The sequence below is a fragment of the Paramormyrops kingsleyae genome, chromosome 12, assembly GCF_048594095.1.
Source record: "Paramormyrops kingsleyae isolate MSU_618 chromosome 12, PKINGS_0.4, whole genome shotgun sequence".
In the NCBI taxonomy this organism is placed as follows: Eukaryota; Metazoa; Chordata; class Actinopteri; order Osteoglossiformes; family Mormyridae; genus Paramormyrops; species Paramormyrops kingsleyae.
This window is the reverse complement of record NC_132808.1, coordinates 23,138,225-23,155,882: the sequence shown is the minus strand read 5'-3', so window position 1 is coordinate 23,155,882 and position 17,658 is coordinate 23,138,225. Positions and strand designations below refer to the sequence as shown.

At 41.4% G+C, this 17,658-nt stretch overlaps 2 protein-coding genes and 3 non-coding genes across 5 annotated transcripts; 1 reads left to right on the top strand and 4 right to left on the bottom strand.

Moving 5' to 3' along the window:
- Positions 1–1,361: 1,361 nt before the first annotated feature.
- Positions 1,362–9,659, bottom strand: fnta (farnesyltransferase, CAAX box, subunit alpha). Its single transcript, XM_023795996.2, has 9 exons — positions 9,420–9,659; positions 8,473–8,558; positions 8,108–8,222; positions 6,920–7,024; positions 6,468–6,594; positions 5,645–5,793; positions 5,063–5,125; positions 3,627–3,798; positions 1,362–2,053 (listed from the first exon to the last, which is right to left on the bottom strand). Exons 1-9 carry the CDS (start codon positions 9,551–9,553, stop codon positions 1,904–1,906), a joined length of 1,101 nt encoding a protein of 366 aa, XP_023651764.1. The 5' UTR covers positions 9,554–9,659; the 3' UTR covers positions 1,362–1,903.
- Positions 9,660–10,685: 1,026 nt separating this feature from the next.
- Positions 10,686–14,351, bottom strand: gstp1.2 (glutathione S-transferase pi 1.2). Its single transcript, XM_023795818.1, has 7 exons — positions 14,252–14,351; positions 13,383–13,418; positions 12,677–12,783; positions 12,309–12,396; positions 11,681–11,784; positions 11,455–11,556; positions 10,686–11,027 (listed from the first exon to the last, which is right to left on the bottom strand). Coding segments are annotated over exons 1-7 (627 nt in total). The 5' UTR covers positions 14,253–14,351; the 3' UTR covers positions 10,686–10,838.
- A 1,074-nt stretch (positions 14,352–15,425) lies between these two features.
- trnap-ugg (transfer RNA proline (anticodon UGG)) lies at positions 15,426–15,497 on the bottom strand. The gene has a single exon. It is a non-coding gene; the product is annotated as a tRNA-Pro (tRNA).
- Positions 15,498–16,639: 1,142 nt separating this feature from the next.
- On the bottom strand, positions 16,640–16,711 carry trnad-guc (transfer RNA aspartic acid (anticodon GUC)). Its single transcript has one exon. It is a non-coding gene; the product is annotated as a tRNA-Asp (tRNA).
- Positions 16,712–17,148: 437 nt separating this feature from the next.
- trnad-guc (transfer RNA aspartic acid (anticodon GUC)) lies at positions 17,149–17,220 on the top strand. The gene has a single exon. It is a non-coding gene; the product is annotated as a tRNA-Asp (tRNA).
- The last annotated feature ends 438 nt before the right edge of the window (positions 17,221–17,658 follow it).

The following is a 17,658-nucleotide window of genomic DNA, read 5'->3' as shown; positions in this document are numbered from 1 at the left end:
TTTCAAAAAGCAGGATTTCCTGCTTTGCTGGAAAACTTGTCAGATTTAAGGTAGCCTGGGCTAAATGTAAGTGGACGAAGATAAAGTCTATTTAAACTGGGGTACCTTAAACCCAACAAGTTATCCAGCTAACAAATGCTGCTTTCTGAAACAAGCCCCCAATGGGGGAGGATTCTGGATAAGATCCTGAGTGAATTCTAAACCACACAGAGAAAAAAAAAAACAGAGGAAAATGGGACTGTAAATAGAGGTGCTTTGGGACCTGGGGGAGGGGTCAATTTCAAACATCCGACCCTGCTTAAATAGCAGGTGAAATGCTGCAGTCATTTGAGGAGATGCAGAGAAACAGCGCAATAAATCCACCCCTGCAGACGTACAGAAGCAGATGCGAACGCACAGCGCTGGAGTGCCTAGCCCCACCCACTAACCCCTATGCAGAGAAGCGGAGGTTGTGTTTTGGAGTGTGAAGTGTTGACTCACCACTTATTCCAACACTGGCATCTTCCCAACAGTTTTCTGTAGCCTGATCCTCTGTTTTCCGTTAGCATAATGCGTCCAGAGAATCGGAAAAAAAAAAAGACTGTTGAATGCTGTAACCCTTGAGGCTTCTAATGAAATTACTGTAATCAGCTCTTTTGAGATGCTTCACATAATCCTTCTGCAATAAGTGCATAAGCAGGTTATTTACATTCAATCGTGATCCTTTAAACCTTCTCAAGTTAAAAGAATCAGGTGCTCCTTTGATGGTGTTCAAAACAGGGACTTTTAGCATTTGAAAAGCTTCTTGCTATAAAGCTTTTAACCTCACAAGTTAATTTCCTAGATTCAGAGTGGGGTTTGAAATCGGATTGGGAGTCCCCACGTGTGTGTGTGCGTGTGTGTGTGTGCGTGCGTGCACACATATATGCATGCAATATGATTTCAGCTTGGCATTAAAAAAAATAATCTGAAATCAGACAAGGTTTTGCTTTTAAAATAATAACTTTTGTCATACAATACAGCTACGAAAACCTGTATACCTCTATGGCTTTGTATCCAACACAGGGCTGAGCTGGCAATCTGGCATAATGCAAGAGCATTACTTCGGGTTGAGTACGGAGGGGGGTTGAGGGCTCTACCCATTTAAAGGGTTCCAGGGGATGCACTGGCTGGATTGATTACAACCATGGCATAGCGGGCATTTTCCCGGTGGGTCAATGGGCATGTGGGACGGCAACATTTACCCTTTTTAATCCCAATCCAAGCCAATATGCTTTGAAAATCATAATGGGATTGACACCACCCTAATTAGATGTATCTGAGATGGTTCTCTATGTCGTTTAAGAATAAAAACCCAAAAACAACAAAAGGGGGAAAAAATACAAGATTAGCTTTTTTTTTGTTTGGAACAATTATAATTATTTCTAGCGTACAAAAGACATCACAGTCTAAGCAATGCAGTTCGATTATACAATGTTTTGGCTCATTTCAGTTAACGGTTAGAGCCACTGTGCCCCTTCCTTGAACAAGACGTTCTTAGATGCCCTCACAACAGTCATTCTCCGCTTCAAGGTTAAGTGCTGTAATCAACCTGACACCGGGTTGCCAGATCACACACGCGAGCATGTGGACCCATCCCTGAACCGCACGCAACTCCAGACTTACGGTTTTTGTTACTTCTGATAAGCAGATAAGTCAAATGATGGATGCGTTCAACACCCCAGCCTAAAGACATAAGAAGCTTCTTTGACTTAAGTATTTTGCCCCCCCCCCCGCCCACTTCTTCAGGATGAGTAGTATTACCAATGTGGTAACTAGACTGCTGCCAGTTTAAAATCTTTAGCCTCACTGAAGGCCCTCGTTCATTTCCCACTGTGACAGTGGGGCAGGTGGCCTGGGGGGGTCGGGGGTGTACCACCCCCCTTTAATCGTCTTCGGCCTTCTCCTTGGGTTCAGCTAGGGACGGCTCTCCCGCCTCCTCTCTGGCGCCATACTTGCTCTGCATGGAACGGCCAACGTAGCGCCAGTACTCTCTGCGGATGGTGTCCTCCTTCGTGGCCAGGAGCTCGCAGAGCTGTTGGGGGATGGGTAGGAGGGAGGGAGAGAGAGAGTGTGAGTGAGTGAGGAGGAAACAGAGAGAGAGGAGGAGGAAAGAGGGAGAGAGAGGAGGAGGAGGAGGAAAGAGAGAGTGAGAGACAGAGAGAGAGAGAGAGAGAGAGGTGAGAGAGAGATAGGACAGAATGGGACCAATCAAATCCTGAGGAGTCTTATAGTATAGACCATGATTTAAAGGGACAAGCAAAGCACATTAAATTCAACAGACTGTGGACTTCAGTGAGAAAAATCATGTCGATAAGTGACAGACAGTAAATCCAGACTGCAATCTTTAAACAAGTCAGTTTTCCATAGACGTGTGCTTCGTAAAGATGATATTCTTAAAATAAGATTGTTTTTTTTTTAACGACGAACTGAAATAACCCCTCAGCCTTAGTTATACAGAGCCTGTCTGCCGCTGTGATACATTTCTGAGGCTGGGGCCCGCCGTCTGACCCACGCTGACGATGACGAGCGCAGACAGGCCCGAGGACGGCGCCGTGACGGAGGCGTCCTCCCACGGAAGCCAATCAAGCCCGACGCGTGCGGCACACGCGAGGTTTCGCTCTGCCGTTCGAGGAGACGGCCGGCCGACCGCTGGAGGGGAGATATTCAAAACACGCAGGAATGCATGTTTCGGTAAGTGAATGTGAGCGTTCCTTCGAATTCTGGATCTCTTCCCAGCATCCTTGGCATTCGGTTTTTGTCAAGGATGCCCCAGAGCCGTGCACACGCTATTCCCCTGTAGACAACCTTTTTTGTTTTAGGTATACGTACTTTGTTTTTCAGTACAACAAGATTTTTAAACCAGCGGCTGGGGACATCGGTCGACATGCACATTCCTCCACAAACCCCCATTTGGGGGATCCCACTCTCCTCTTCTAAAAGAATCTTCGCTAAGTGAGTCTCCAAATAACTGTATGTGACGGAACTGAACCCTAAACTGGGTCACCGTGCAAGAACCACCCCCCCAGCCCTAACCCCCCAAAGCAGAAGCGGCACCTCCAGATAAACCAGAGGTCAGAAAAACATCAACGCAATCTCAGCTGGGCAGTTATTGATGACATTCCGTAGCAGCCGGGCAGGTGATTAATGCAGCTGTTCTCACCGAGGCTCAAATTAGCCCAGCAGAGCTCGATAGAATCCTCCGGTAGAACAGAAGATAGCAGGCCCTCATCTCGACCTTCTACCCCATGGAGGACAAGGGCTCGTTAGGGCTTTTCTTTAATAGAACATGTATCTAAGTACATCCCATCCAGGGTGTACCCCTGCCTTGTGCTTTATGCTGACTGGGCACAGATCTGTCATGATCCTGACCATGATAAGCTGTTAGAAGATGGATGGATGGATGGATGGATGGATGATCCCAAATAAACAGAAAGACAAAAACATTTCTGCAACATTTTTGTTATGCTGTATTAACATCTGCCTAAGTGCACCTGCACTCCTGGTTGGAGAAATTGTATATTATCCCCTCTAAGGTATCTCCTCCAGGAAAACCATTAACCCTCCCACCCCCGTGAGATTCATCAGCCCCCTCCCACCCCCACCACCTCCAAGGCTTTCTTGAGGGTGTCCTCTTGGCTTCCGCTGGCACTCTCCAGCAAGTCCTCGTAGATGTCCACCAGGAAGGCCGTCATGTAGGGAGAGCTGAAGCTACTCTGCATCTCAAGCAGCTGTTCCAGCAGCCCGTTGTACGTGGACAGGCCCCGGTCCTGTAGAATCCTAAGCAGGGGGTGGGGAAACCAATCAGCAGGCCACGCCCCCCAGTACATTTGCATAAAAAAGCCAGCCTCCTTCCTGGGTCAGAAGTCATATGGTATTCTGCCATACACACAAACTAAAACACTGAATCACATATAACCCATCACCAAACAACCCTGAATTATACCCGCTACAGGAAATGATATAAAAGGTTACATTATACAGAAAACCATACATTTTTACACTGAGTCTAGACCACCTTGTACCACTTGCAAAAAACCCACACTAATGGACAAGTAATGTCTCAATCGTGAATTTCACTTTGATCCCTTACAGAAGCTCTTCAGAAAGGGAAAGTCTCCCAACACATGCGTTCATCTCTTCAAAAATGCATCCTGACCAAACTGTTCAATCTTCAAAGTATATAAAGACACTAATTCACAAAAGAGGTCATTAAAGCTGAATTTAATTCAGTTCCGTCCGCAATACAAATGAGTCACTGCGTTTAAAATGCTGATTATCAGTCTTCTCTGGGGGATAATTTCGTCTCTCTTAGCAGACTCGCTCAGTGCAGAGCAGATCTTACTTGCATGTCTGGAAGTGTATTATCATTTATTTATTTTAAGCACATGAGCCACATCATTTTAAAGCTTTGACAGAGATGCATTACATGACATACACGTTTGTCAGCAGCTGCCAATGATCATGATCACTCCACTTAGGTAACATTAACTTATATTTTTATAGTACATGAAACTATTATTATAGATAGATAGACAGACAGACAGACACACACACAAACACACACCACATACCATGCTCTCCAAAAACACTTTTAATGTGTATTCACATTAAATGCATCACAAGCCTCCAAAGCGCTTCCATTTTCAACAAGGCTATTCCATTTTCATATTGAATTTACTGAGTAAGATGAGAATCAAAGGTACCTGCAGTTTACAACAGCAAATGTGTTCACTTGCAATGAGTTATTGCATGTTTTGTAGATTAAAATATCAAAGAGGTGTTTCTGTCTCATCATACATACTTATACAGTATAATAAAGTCTGAAATATCACAAGCCTTATTAGAGCAGAGTATTTAGGCTTACTGAAGCGTATTTTGCTTGAGGGGCTTCCAAGCAGCAATTTAAGCAAAGACACGGCAATAAGGACAATTGCGGCATCTACTGTTCACATATGGAACTACATCACATCTATGCACGATTTCTAATACTTCTTTGGTATTATTCATTTATTATTGTTATGAAAAAGTCATTCTCACGTACCCTTTTAAGTAGCTCCAGGCACTTTCATTGTGTGGAGCCTTTTTGATCTGTTCTAGGCTGTACCTGCAAAGACACGCAAATTCTGGAACTATTTTCCCTCAAAAAAACAAGAAAATAAAACAAGCTTCATTTCAAATAGGGCCCCTGATGATCTTAGATAAAATATTATGGAAGTAAATGGCTCTAAAAAGTCAGTGAAAAGCAAAGCAGACCATGTTCATACAGCTTATGTATAGTATAATCACTGAGAATGAAGCAGGAGGCTGGCCACAGCCATTAAAGGCTCATTAACCTTAAACGAGTCAGAGAGGATGTCAGAACCGTACAGCGATTGCATTTCTCTTTCATCTGCAGTAAAAACCGGGAATTCTGGGACATAACCACACTGCTGGGCTTCATCTCAACATAGTCAAACATGTGAATTATATCTCGGGACAGAATGTTCTCACTGAAATCTCTCATTTTTTGTTTTAACGTTCATGCCAAATGCGAACGAACTGACTAACTGCACAGATCCCACTGCAGGTTACAGCGACAACCGGGGAGCTAAATGGGAACCTGGGCCCCCGGGCTGGGACTCACTGCACTTCTCGGGCCAGCACCGCCGGGTCCGAGTAGCCTGTGGTGTGGGAGATGACAAAGTGTCTCTGGTTCCAGGCCGAGTTATTCCTCACGTCCTCTTCCAGTAGCTGCTCCACGTATTCCAGCTCCCCGTCCCACAGCTTGTATTCCTGGCCAAACACAGTGGCGATGAGCCCAGCCCCCTAGTAACCAGGCCCAGCCACAATACATCAGACCCCCCTCCCCTCAGGCTGTACTCTCACAAACACCAGGTTCACAAAAGCCGGCGTTCAGACAACCTGAGACTGCCGTATCTGAACGAACTTCGCTGTCAAAAGGGTGGGCCTGGCTTAAAGTATTTATCAACTGCTACCTGAACCCCTTACATTTAAACCCCACCGCAACCTTCAGCATACAGCCAGACAAGATTAAATTTCTAAGCTCATTTACACAAGATACGAGAGCGACCTCATGGGAAAGGCCACTGTGCTACTCGGACGCCGCGCAGCTATCTGATTGGTCCTTTGAATTTTGAAATATCTTTATCATTTATTTTTAAACAAACAAAAAGTACTACAGGGGCAAAGTGTAGGTCCACTGAATTAGATCACGTATACCATTATTGAGGGATAATTCCATTTGCATTGGTTTACAGTTTGAACTTCAAACAGAGGCACTCAACCCCAATTGTCCAAGGCACTGGATGACCGTACTTTCTTCATCGTATGACACTTTGGATAAGTGTCACCTAAATAAAGAGGTAATGGATGTAAGCTGTGAAGTAGCTACCTATCACGTCTAAAGCAACAGCGATACCATCCTAGTCCAGAGACGAGACCCTTACCTGGATGACCCACTGTCTGTGCTGCCAAGCGTGATAGTTCTTAGCATCTTGGCTGAGGATGTCCGCGATGAAGTTCAGCTCCTTTGAGGGCTCTTGGAGCCACTCGACCACCATGCGTCTGTGGTGCCTGATGCAAGGAGAGACTACAGCTCACATCACATACAAATCGGTTTACCAGCTACGGTCAATCGCCAAGGTCAGTCCAGGCTCCACGATGCGCCCTCGGAGAGTCTCGTTTCAACTGCCGTATGCAATTGATTTTCTGGCTCATTACCGCAGAATTTACCAATTCAACAACCTTTAAACATTGTTAATGTGGAAGAGACGTCTTGTTCATTGAAATAACCTTCAAGAAAGGGAGCCTTGTATTCCTTTGCGAAGATCCAGAAGTCACAGATAGTCAGAGACAAATAAGTCACTTTTGTTGAAGAAGATAAGGAGACGGCGTTTACCAGACTTGATAGTTCTTGGGCTGGTCTTCAATGATGGCGGTGATGTACCTCAACTCTTCGTGCAGGTCTTTTTTCAGAGCCTGCAGTAAGACTCTGCGGTAATGCCTAAGAGGACCAAGGAAGCAAAAATACATATATAAAGATAACTGGTCATGCATTTAATTGTGTAGAAGAAAAAAATATATATAACTCATATATCTAACTCATAGCCACTTGTTCTTCATCTTGCTGTCCCAGTCAACATTAGAATTACAGTCAGAATGACTTTTATTGTCATCGCAGGAATGTACCATGAAATTAGGCGTGTTCCCTGAAGCAGATTCAACACAACTCTAGCATAGCTCTGCATATTAAGCTACACACACATACAAAGCAAGAACACAAGCAATACGGGTTAATACATTTTGAGTGTTTCTGCGTGCAAACGTATACACAAGGTGGGAGATTAAATAGTATTGGAGTGGTTCTATTTACAATAATTGCAATGAGTCCTCAAGATATTGCACTTTTGTCCCATTGATTCCCTGGGTGACAGTGAAAGACATGAGACCGGGGGGAGGGAGAGGGGGGACACTTAATACTTAGATGCAATTAACAGTTATTTAACGGAGTCCAAACATGTTAAAAGACAATGAGAAAACTGCAGTGTTGCCTTCAGTAATATATAGTACTACATATATGGAGTGGGGTTTGATTATACTACCTCAAGTGTGACCTTTGAGCCTCAATAGTAAAATCATCTCAGTTTCTCTGGGTTCAGCTACAACAATGGCTGCAATCATCTGTACTATAGAATTTTAGCCCAATCCTTTCCTAGTCCAGACGTTTGGTTAACCAGCATCGTGCCAGAGCAATAACTCCTTTTGACTTGAGTGCGTTTTTCCATATATCATTTAATAAAAAAAAAACTAAAAAAAAACTGAACATTTAGATATCAACTGTACTGCTTTGGTAGAAAACAAGCCATATGTCAACATCAGCTGTAGACTTCAAAGTGAACAGCTGCTGACTGAAACACCTGGCATCCCGTAATGCTGCTTCAAAAGCAATTTGTGATGCGACAGCAACTGAATAGCAACTACGCTACTACTTAGGAAGCTCCACTGCCTGCACCCTAAACATCAGAATGTGAGACGTTATATCCACTATAAGATCACCACCCTTCTACTGTGTACAGTATAAACTTACCATACTGTGTAATTTGCAGCATTCAAATCTATTGCATCAGCGGTCAGTTCAAACGCCCTTTCGCTTTTCTCGTCATTCTTCAGCAGAGCTCGGAAGTAGTCATACACATCCGAAACTGAAAGGAAAGTTATGCTAAATAAATGAAACTACAAATCACATCATTAAATGGCATGCAACCAAAATACGTAGTTTGCGTTGGGATAAAAGCACCATCGCTATTTATATTACTGTAATACTACAGTGATGACCGATCGTTGTCAGTAGTCAAAATCTTCGCAAGACCAAGCGAATTAGCTTGACTTCGGTTTAAAAGAAACACGTTTACTGTCGTAGCATGTGACCTTAATTAGTGTAGAATCTCTTACACTTTTCTGAGTATGCAATCTTCACCACGGGATTTGGGCCATCGTCTTGCGGTACTGGCTCAAGATCAGCCCATTCCTTCCGATCTCTGAAATTACATTAGCAGCCACATTCAACGCGTCATCAAGCGCATCCCGTAGTCCAAAATTTACAGATAGGTTACTGCATGCTCACAATTTTAGGAGGAAATTAGCAAGACCACGTTTGCCAAGATCACAAGTACGATCTTGTTCTTGGTTTGAGAAATACCCCATGTTTCAAATGCCATAGAGCAGGTACTCAACTAATCATTTTAAGTCGTTCTTAAGGATTCTTAGGGACCTCTTTGCAACAGTAAACATCAATACTTCACTTTATGTCAAAGAAGTTAAGCTGCTTAGGTGGACGCATTCAATTACCCCATGAATAAGTCACGTAAAACTGCATATTCCATATTTAAAACTTTCTCCACAAAAGTAATTCGGACTGTATAAACGCTTCACCAGGTTTGCCAGCTTTAGTCAGCGATCTGGCGTGAGTGTTTCATTTCGAGACAAGTCTGCACACACATGCTCACGCATTTACACGCATGTAACAGTTTTACCACCTTGTAAATAGTCTGTAGGGTTTGAAAACTACTCAAACGCTTTTGATGTAGCCAATTTTAGGTTTATAATGGAATAATATTGATTTGCTGTAAGATTTCCGGCGTGAGCGTGAGAATCTGAAAACGCAAGTGTCACGCCAGATGCGTGAAACTGCAACCCTGCTTCACCATTAAGAATTCATGCAAAACTAGTTTTGATTGATCGTTTCTTTTTTTATTGCCTCTTTTGAAACGGAAGGGAAATCAAGTCAAAGCACTTTTACTGGACACGAGTAAAGCGTTAATATCAGCAAAAATGACGGGATGTGTCTAAAGCGACTTGCGCCGCAGAAGATGCCAAGAATGGAGACGGCAACGGCAAACCTGTAAAACACATATCCGCCCTTCGACTGGCTGTCTCCGTAATACTCTGTTTCTGGCTCTCCCTCGCTTTCTTCCCTATCTTGCTCCTGTTCCTGTAGTTGAGGAATGTCTTTAACCATTTCTTCCACCGACATTCTGTACTTTGCTTATTGTATTTTTAACCGATTTGTCTAGTTCTGTTTGTACCGGGATACGGGACTGTTATTCTGGCGCAACGAAAGCGTCACTTCCTTCGCTCTCCTCCAATGGAATTAAGGCGGCGTTACACGCTTAGTGGTCGTATTAGAAACATGCACCAAGAAGCCGTTCGTGCTAAAGAATATTAGTCTCGTTATTCGTAATGTATTGAATTGAAAGTAGTGTTTTTCATAAGATATAAAAATCCTTGACTACATTTTAACTACCAAAAGTCATATTTCCCTGTGAAAAGTTGGCTGTAGTTTCACACTTTATTTTGCTTTTTAAACAAGCTTTATAATGATGACCAGTCTGGAGTTTATGGGTAGCTCGTGTTTATTTGTATATTAGTTTGTTTGCTTTTCTGGAACCTTACTTGATAGTGAAGGGTTAATCATTTAAGAATGCAACTAATAATTTTATAACTATATGACCTCTAACCCAATGAAGAAAATAGACATGGGAACCGATACTAGGATGAGGTGATCTCACCATGTAGATGGGAAAAATCAGGAACTGTCAGCATGAGACCAGGTCAGGGTGACCTTGTACCAGACAGTTAGAGAACAGGAACCCATCATATAGCTGACAACTTATTTTTATTCTTTTCTGGGAACATGTACACACACACTAACTAGAGCAAAAGCCAAAATCTGTTGTGGTCACGTAGGTGGAAAGTACCGAAAGAGAGGGGCCAACACCCCAGAAGGCCTATAAACGTACAGGACTGATGCTGATGTTTTGAGCTTCTCCCTGTACATGCTGAATGTATGTCAGATAGTTGCTCCCAGATTGCAATCTGTCAGAGAATAAACTGGTGACCTGCAACCACTCCTCGACTGTGCAGTGAATCTCTTCTCATCAACGGACTCCGGCGGAGTTGTGACTCCAACAATAGTTTCATTTGTGTCATTAAGTTTCATTTTTAGAAAATGGAATGTTCTGGTTTACAATACATGTATACTACTTTTCATGGGAAATGTAGTTGAAAGCTTTTTTAAGACTGTAAGATGTGCTTCTTTAAATAATGTTCTGAGTAACCTAAGACTGAGAATTTCCGTAGCCACAACGAAAGGATCAATGCGTGTATAGTAGTCTGCCAAATGCAACTCAGTTTATTAAGACAGCTATTGCTGGTACAGGTTCTCATATCAGGAATGCATAAAGCTGCACAGAAGATGCAGGTTACTTGCAAAGAGACAGTAGCCAATTAAGTGCACTAGACAAAAAAAATATGATTTATCACTGCTTCCCATTGCCATTGATTGGAAGTTTCTTGTAGTCATCAGAGCCAAGGAAGGCCTTGATATTCGGACGAGCAGCCATCATAGCTGCAAAGCTTTTCAGGGCAGGAAAGGAATCCAGACAGGAGGGACACAGGACCTGGTGATTGAGCAGGACTTCAAAGAGACTGTAATCTGCAAAGGAAATCTAAACGGAAAAAGGTAAATAAAGCTGGGAATGTGTCAGTTGACAAAGTTATAACAAGACCTTGATAAGGAAGGAGGAAGCTTATATGGCTATATGTGATTAAAAGGAAAATATCTCCCTCATCACGTTATTGATTTACAAATTCAGACTCACTCAAATTTTACTTAAAATGCTTTTAAATTATTTTCAGAACAATTTTTGGCACTTAAATTCACTTGTACTCGGTATTAAACCAGATTTAGTTTTCAGGGTACTAAATCAGTTTCAGTATTGCTCACGATTGCCCACATTTACTGTGGGCAATCGTGGAGAATCAGAAGACTAATCTATAATTTACTTTAATAATTTAAAGTTGCTTCAAGGGCTGTTTTTAAAGAACTTTAGATGCTTTGCAAGGATGGTGTTTAAGACTAACAAGATCAGTTACCTTGTCACCAACAAGAAAGCCACTTTTGTTGCTAGCTAGGACAGCATCAAACTTTGACAGGTGTCCAGCCAGGTCTTTGATATACTGGTCTTTACCAGTGTCCTAAGCATGGTAAAAAAATGTAGCACATTACAAGAAAGTTGAACATTCAACACTGTAAAAAAATAAGTATTCTTCTTCCTGGCTTTTGGCATAGTTATAGCTAAGTTGCTTAACATATACTTACATAGTCTTGGTAGATCATTTTAAGGTATTTCATACGAATGTCTTCAACACCATCATTCATCATGTCGATAAGGGCGGCCTCCTTGTCATTACTGCCATACGCCCCTGTAGGACAAAAACAGTTTCCCTTCCGGAAATATGCCAAGCAGTAACATAGACCACAGTGCTATTGGGAAATTTCCGCAAATGGCCATGCTGTGATTTAAGACTGAACATGACGCCTAAAAAAATTTCATTATTTTCTGGGACAGCAGGTGGAGCAGCTGTGTAAAATATGAACAAAGGTTCCATAAGGGATACTGCAAAAACACCCCTTAGCAAGGAACTTAATCTGAACTGCTCCAGTGAATCATACAACTGCAAGTAAACATATAAATTAAAAAACATGCGATAAAACTTGGACACTTGTACAACTTTTTGACAAAAGTGTCTGATATATAAACAAATGTAAAGGCATCAGTTAAATGACAGTTAAAATCTGAAATGCTTCAATAACTGAGCAACTTGTGGTTAAAATTAAATATTGAAATACATAAAGAAATTTTGGAAGGCTTTGAATATGATTGTGCAAGCAACCAAATAACAAAGCATGAGCATTTCTGCTTCATCAGAATGACAAAGCAACTTACCATGCTTGCGACCCAGGTGACGCAGAACAGCATTTGACTGGAACAGGACAAGATCACCATCTTCGAACTTTGGAAGCTGTCCAAATACCTGAAGAAATCAAAGTTGAACTACAATACCTATAGATAAAATGGGATGGATTTCTGAAATGGCCATTGTCACTAATACACTGCTGTAAATTTAGACCCAGTGGATATGGGTAATGCTACTATGATTCTCAAAGAACTACAGTTTGCATGGGGTGAATAAAGCCTTCCAGATGTGCACAGAATATTTTCATATTTTTAGCTGAAACCAGGTACTTGTTCGTGCACGTCGCTGCAGCTCATACGGTGCCATTTTTGCTGATCGTCACCAAACCTCCACTTACACAGGTGGCTTTGAGGTCGCCCTTCATCCACTCGTCAAAGGCCACCACGTTTTCCTTCCACTTCTGGCCCTGGTCCACCATCATGATCCTCATGGCACCACATCGGCCTGCACACACAAGATTATCAATGTAAAGTGCATGACAACCATGTCCAATTCTGTCTTTTAGATTTTTGATCCCTTTAACTCCTTTCCTTTCCAGTAAAATGTTAGGATACAGCAATATCTTTTGTATAGGTGATGACCATTTGTATATGTAATATAGGCAGAAATACTACTAATACAAAAACTCTGATTATAAATTTAATGACTTTACTAAAGGATTGTTGCTAGGATCGTGGGATAACGTCTGGGATTTGGTCCCAGTTCTCTAAGGGATAGTACGGTTGTAAAAACATCTGAGCTAAAACCATTAGGGGCTCGTTAGGATTCATTCGGGGCTTCGGCCCCCAGTGTCCCAGGCTAGAGACGCCTGAACAGGGCCTATCAGCTGTGAACACTTTAGTGCAAACAACTGCAATTAATAATACCAAAGGTAAAATATTCGGACGGGACAGTATTTCGAGAAGTTTATACAATGTTAACCAGATTAGTCTCTATGTGAGAGTATTTATTTTATTAAACACAAAGTCAGGAAAAAATGTTAGGTGGGGAGACCAAAAAATTTGAAAGGGGGGCATGACACCGTTTCTTTATCTTGCACATACCTCGGACAGCGAAGTAGGTAATGGTGTAAGGAGGCACTGAAATGAGAAGGAATGACGGTTACTGGTGTATCTCGTATTAACGACGCAGCGCAGTTCATTCCAAGCAGGCTTATCTGAACAACCCACAACATTCCTTTCCCTGTCGTCTCCATTGGAGATAAACTAATCGCTTTATCTCCCGCGTCGATCTCGATTACATCCGACATAAGTACGCTCCACTGAGATTCAGTATAAAATCTGGATGCCCTCTCTGCAAAATAAATGCACCCATTTGAAATTCCATTTTGTGGTCGTATGAAAAACATCCGATATACAAAACTTTAATGCAAATTTTTTTAAAGTTCCGGATCTGACACTGACCAGCTGAAGCGAAGCATGTCGGTACATAGTCCGCAAACACGGACTTTGTATTTTAGCATATTCTCAGTTTCCCCTTCGACTATTTAAAGTGCAGAATCATCTGCGAAAAATGTACTGATGTGCTACTTTAGATTAATAATGAATTCTGCAAATCTCGCTGTTGTCATTTATATTGTGCTGTTACGTAACGCATGAAAATCGTTCGAGTTTCAGCAAAAGTTTCAAAAGTACACGTTTTTTCTACATAAATGGAAAATAAAACCTGCATGGGACGTACATGAAATAAAACGTACATGTAACACGAGATTAATGCGTTTAAACAATATAATTAACTCAGTGCAACTCCTGCCAATATGGTAAGCTACAGAAGTCTATGTATAGATTAAAAACAGCAAAGCAACCGGCAGATTGCATAGATGATGCAATTTAAGTTTTTGTAAATGTACGTCAACTTGAATTACTTGAAAAATATGTATTTTATTATAACTTATAGGAGCAAATATACTTACTTCCGAAAATGTGTTGCTAGCAGAATAGTGTTTGGAAACGAAACACGATCGCTCGCTTTAAGAGTCAGTGGGCGGCGGTACCGTGACAGTCACACGACAGACACGCCCCCCTGTAGGTGGTTTTTTTATTGTTATTTTAACAATATACAAGCATAATGCAAGATGTTTTTTTTTTTTATCTTTTTTTAACAATATACAAACATAATGCAAGTTGTTTTTTTGTTTTTCTTTTTTTAACAATATACAAACATAATGCAAGATGTTGTAGGAGGTACAACCCGAGCTTGTCTCGATCGTGTCTACATACACCTCAACTTCACCATATCACATTTCATGTTCTTGCTTGGCAGAATCGTTTAGAGTGAAACGCGCTGTTTACACTGAATAATTGGTGTCACTTCTAGGAGTCCCCTTAAAGTTATGCAATTAATCTATCAGTATTTACTGTGACTTTCTCCATATTGTCTAAGTGGATAACTTGGAAACTGCGGGACAATTGCACAATCATCAACTTAAGCTAAGTTCAACTAAACAGTTTATTTTAGTAATTAAAATGAAGTATAAAGGGACACGAACTGATCCTTCTCTACGGATATATTGTGTAGGACCGCACAAGCGTATAAATGCAGATACTTTTTTTTATTACAAATAACGTTAGCGGTTCAAAATGGAGAGAAAAAGACGTAACATTTTTTTCGGTGGTGTGTTTCGTTGGCTAAGCTGCCGATGTAGCGTGTCATCAGGGTTGCTGGCAGTAGATCTTGTTTGTCATGACATCAGAGCATGAAAGCTTGAGGGCTTTCAGTATGCAAGTCAGCCGGACGAAGACTGAAAATCAGAACAAAGGGGATCAGGCTGCGTCGGTCTTTTGAGACAGAGGTGTTAGGGCTCCTTTTGCGTTACGAACAAAAAACGATATATGTATATTTTATACATTCCATACATCCATTTAGATAGGCAAAAGGGTTTGGGTAACTAAGACTTAAAGCTCAGTCAAAATAGATAAAATTGTATCACATCTTCATGCGAAACTAAGAGAATGGACTCCTCACGGAGACCGAGGAACATACAAAGTTAATAATATTGGGGTGTATTTACTTGGCTTATCCAGTCAGCTACTATCGCAGACAATGGAGAAAGTCATTTCCAATGAAAGTTGGAGGAAGCAAAAACCGGGCTCGTCCGGGATTTGAACCCGGGACCTCTCGCACCCAAAGCGAGAATCATACCCCTAGACCAACGAGCCAGCTGCAAGAACCTTCCATCGATTCCTTCATAAACCACATTAGAATGTTCGTCACTACATTGCGTTTCGAATATTCTACAGGTCACTGTGGTGCTGCCCTCTACAGGCTATACTTTTTCGGAAATGTGGCCTTTATTTGTCATTTCTGCATGGTAATTGTATGAGGGAGGAGTACGTTGTCTTCACGGAGACAAGAGACACCGAGAAAGATAAGCGGTTGAATAATGGATGAATGGTGTTTGGTTGCGGTTTCCCGACATTTCTACTGCATTGTTTTGCATCACAATATTCATATCCGCATTTTTGGCAGCCGTTTTAACCAAAGCTCTTAAAATTAATTAACTGTAAATTAGTTGTAAATTTAAAAGTACTTCATGCCAGATTTATTGGATGAATGTTGCTACTCGAACATAATACATTATTACACCAGATTTCCAAATTATCATTAATATCCCCTACAAGGATTGTTGATGTATAACGCTTAAATAATCTTAACCAACATATTGGAATATTCATATGACGCAGAACCTATCGTGCTAAATGGCATACTTAAGTTGCGAAAAAGCAGTCGTGTGTAGAAAAGAAACGGCTATATATATATAAAGCAGCGTCTAGTATTTCAATTAAATGTCAATTTTATTGATAATATAGTTTCATGGACAAAGAGCAAGTCCTAAATTACAAACAGGAAGCGGGTATGAAACAGGAAAAACTAAAAAAAAGAATGAAAACTTTATTAGCAAAACATGACAATATTTCCGACATGCACCAAGGTACCAGTCATCATCGCACTCATGACAACACTGTTAAAAATGTGGGATAAATTATTCAAAACATGAGGATCCCGGATGCATTTATTGAAATTATTTTTGACACTAACCTCTGACTGACCCAAATAAAAATCATCAGTCTAATCAAATAGTCAGGTTCTGAGGATGAAAGTAATGTGTCATGCCCCCTCTATACAAACATTTCGAATTTTAGAAAAGAATTTTACATGTCTCAGTATCAACTTGTCCACAGAATGGATACTGCAGAATGTTGTGTTTAAACTTTGAATATAGTTTGGAGAATGCTTGACGAACAAAGGTGAAACTTTGGAAAAGATTAAAGTTTCGAAAGCTGAAGAAAAGATTAACTCACTCCCCGTCGGGGAATCGAACCCCGGTCTCCCGCGTGACAGGCGGGGATACTAACCACTATACTAACGAGGAGACGGACATTACGAAATTCTGAAAAGCCTTTTTTTTTTGGTATTTTCAAAACCCTGGTGATAAAATTAGGGGGGGGGGGCACGATATAATTCGCTGAAAGGTCAAACCCGTATGTTTTAATCTGCTTACTTCCGGGTTTTTCCGAAATTCCTCTGTTTTCTTTAACCATTCTCCTGATTTTCGCCCAAATTTAAACCCAACATTTTGCTGTGTCTATTCTGCGGACAGGTTGACGTAAACAGAGAACAATGCACCAAGCCTCATGACGCCCTAAGGACTTTACTTGCTGAGGTGGCCAAGGCGATATTTTTTCTTATAGTCCTTATCTTGTGCCTGAAAGAGTGAGCATTACAACACCTTATTCGCACAAAACAATCCAGATTCTTGTACTTGTTTTTTTTAAACCAAAAAAGCTTTTTCCAAACCCACCAAACAACTCCTCGTTAGTATAGTGGTTAGTATCCCCGCCTGTCACGCGGGAGACCGGGGTTCGATTCCCCGACGGGGAGTGAGTTAATCTTTTCTCGTCCTTAACTTTTGTGTTTCCCAGTATGTTTACCGTCCTCTGTGCTTTCTGTTCTTGAGTATTGGAACTGGTCTTCGGCAATGGAATGACGTAAAACGGGTACGCGAGAACACAAGTACGGTCAAGTGTGCATACTGAGAAACACTCGAGCAGTATCAAGTTCCACCGTTTTTCTCCAAACTATGGCCAAAGTTTAAACGCAACATTCTGCAGTGTCCATTCTGTAGACAGGTTGAGGTGAACAGTGAACAATGTATCAAGCCTCATGACAACCTATAAGTGTAACGGGAAAAAAAAGTAAAAAAAAAGAATCCTATTTAGGTAAAGTGAATTCTTCCAAAACTACTGTAGTCATGCTATTGTAATCTACATTTTTCTATTTCATTGGTTTTCTTACATGTTAAAAGAAAATAATAATAAG

Coding starts and splice junctions, on each gene's coding strand:
- fnta (XM_023795996.2), bottom strand. CDS start 9,553: ATGTCGGTGGAAGAAATGGTTAAAGACATTCCTCAACTACAGGAACAG. Junction 7,025..8,107: donor GCTGCAAATTACACAGTATG/GTAAGTTTATAC, acceptor TGGTCCTCTTAG/GCATTACCGCAGAGTCTTAC. Junction 5,794..6,467: donor ACAGACAGTGGGTCATCCAG/GTAAGGGTCTCG, acceptor GTGTTTGGCCAG/GAATACAAGCTGTGGGACGG.
- gstp1.2 (XM_023795818.1), bottom strand. Junction 12,784..13,382: donor TACCTACTTCGCTGTCCGAG/GTATGTGCAAGA, acceptor TTGTGTGTGCAG/GCCGATGTGGTGCCATGAGG. Junction 11,785..12,308: donor TCACCTGGGTCGCAAGCATG/GTAAGTTGCTTT, acceptor TTTGTCCTACAG/GGGCGTATGGCAGTAATGAC.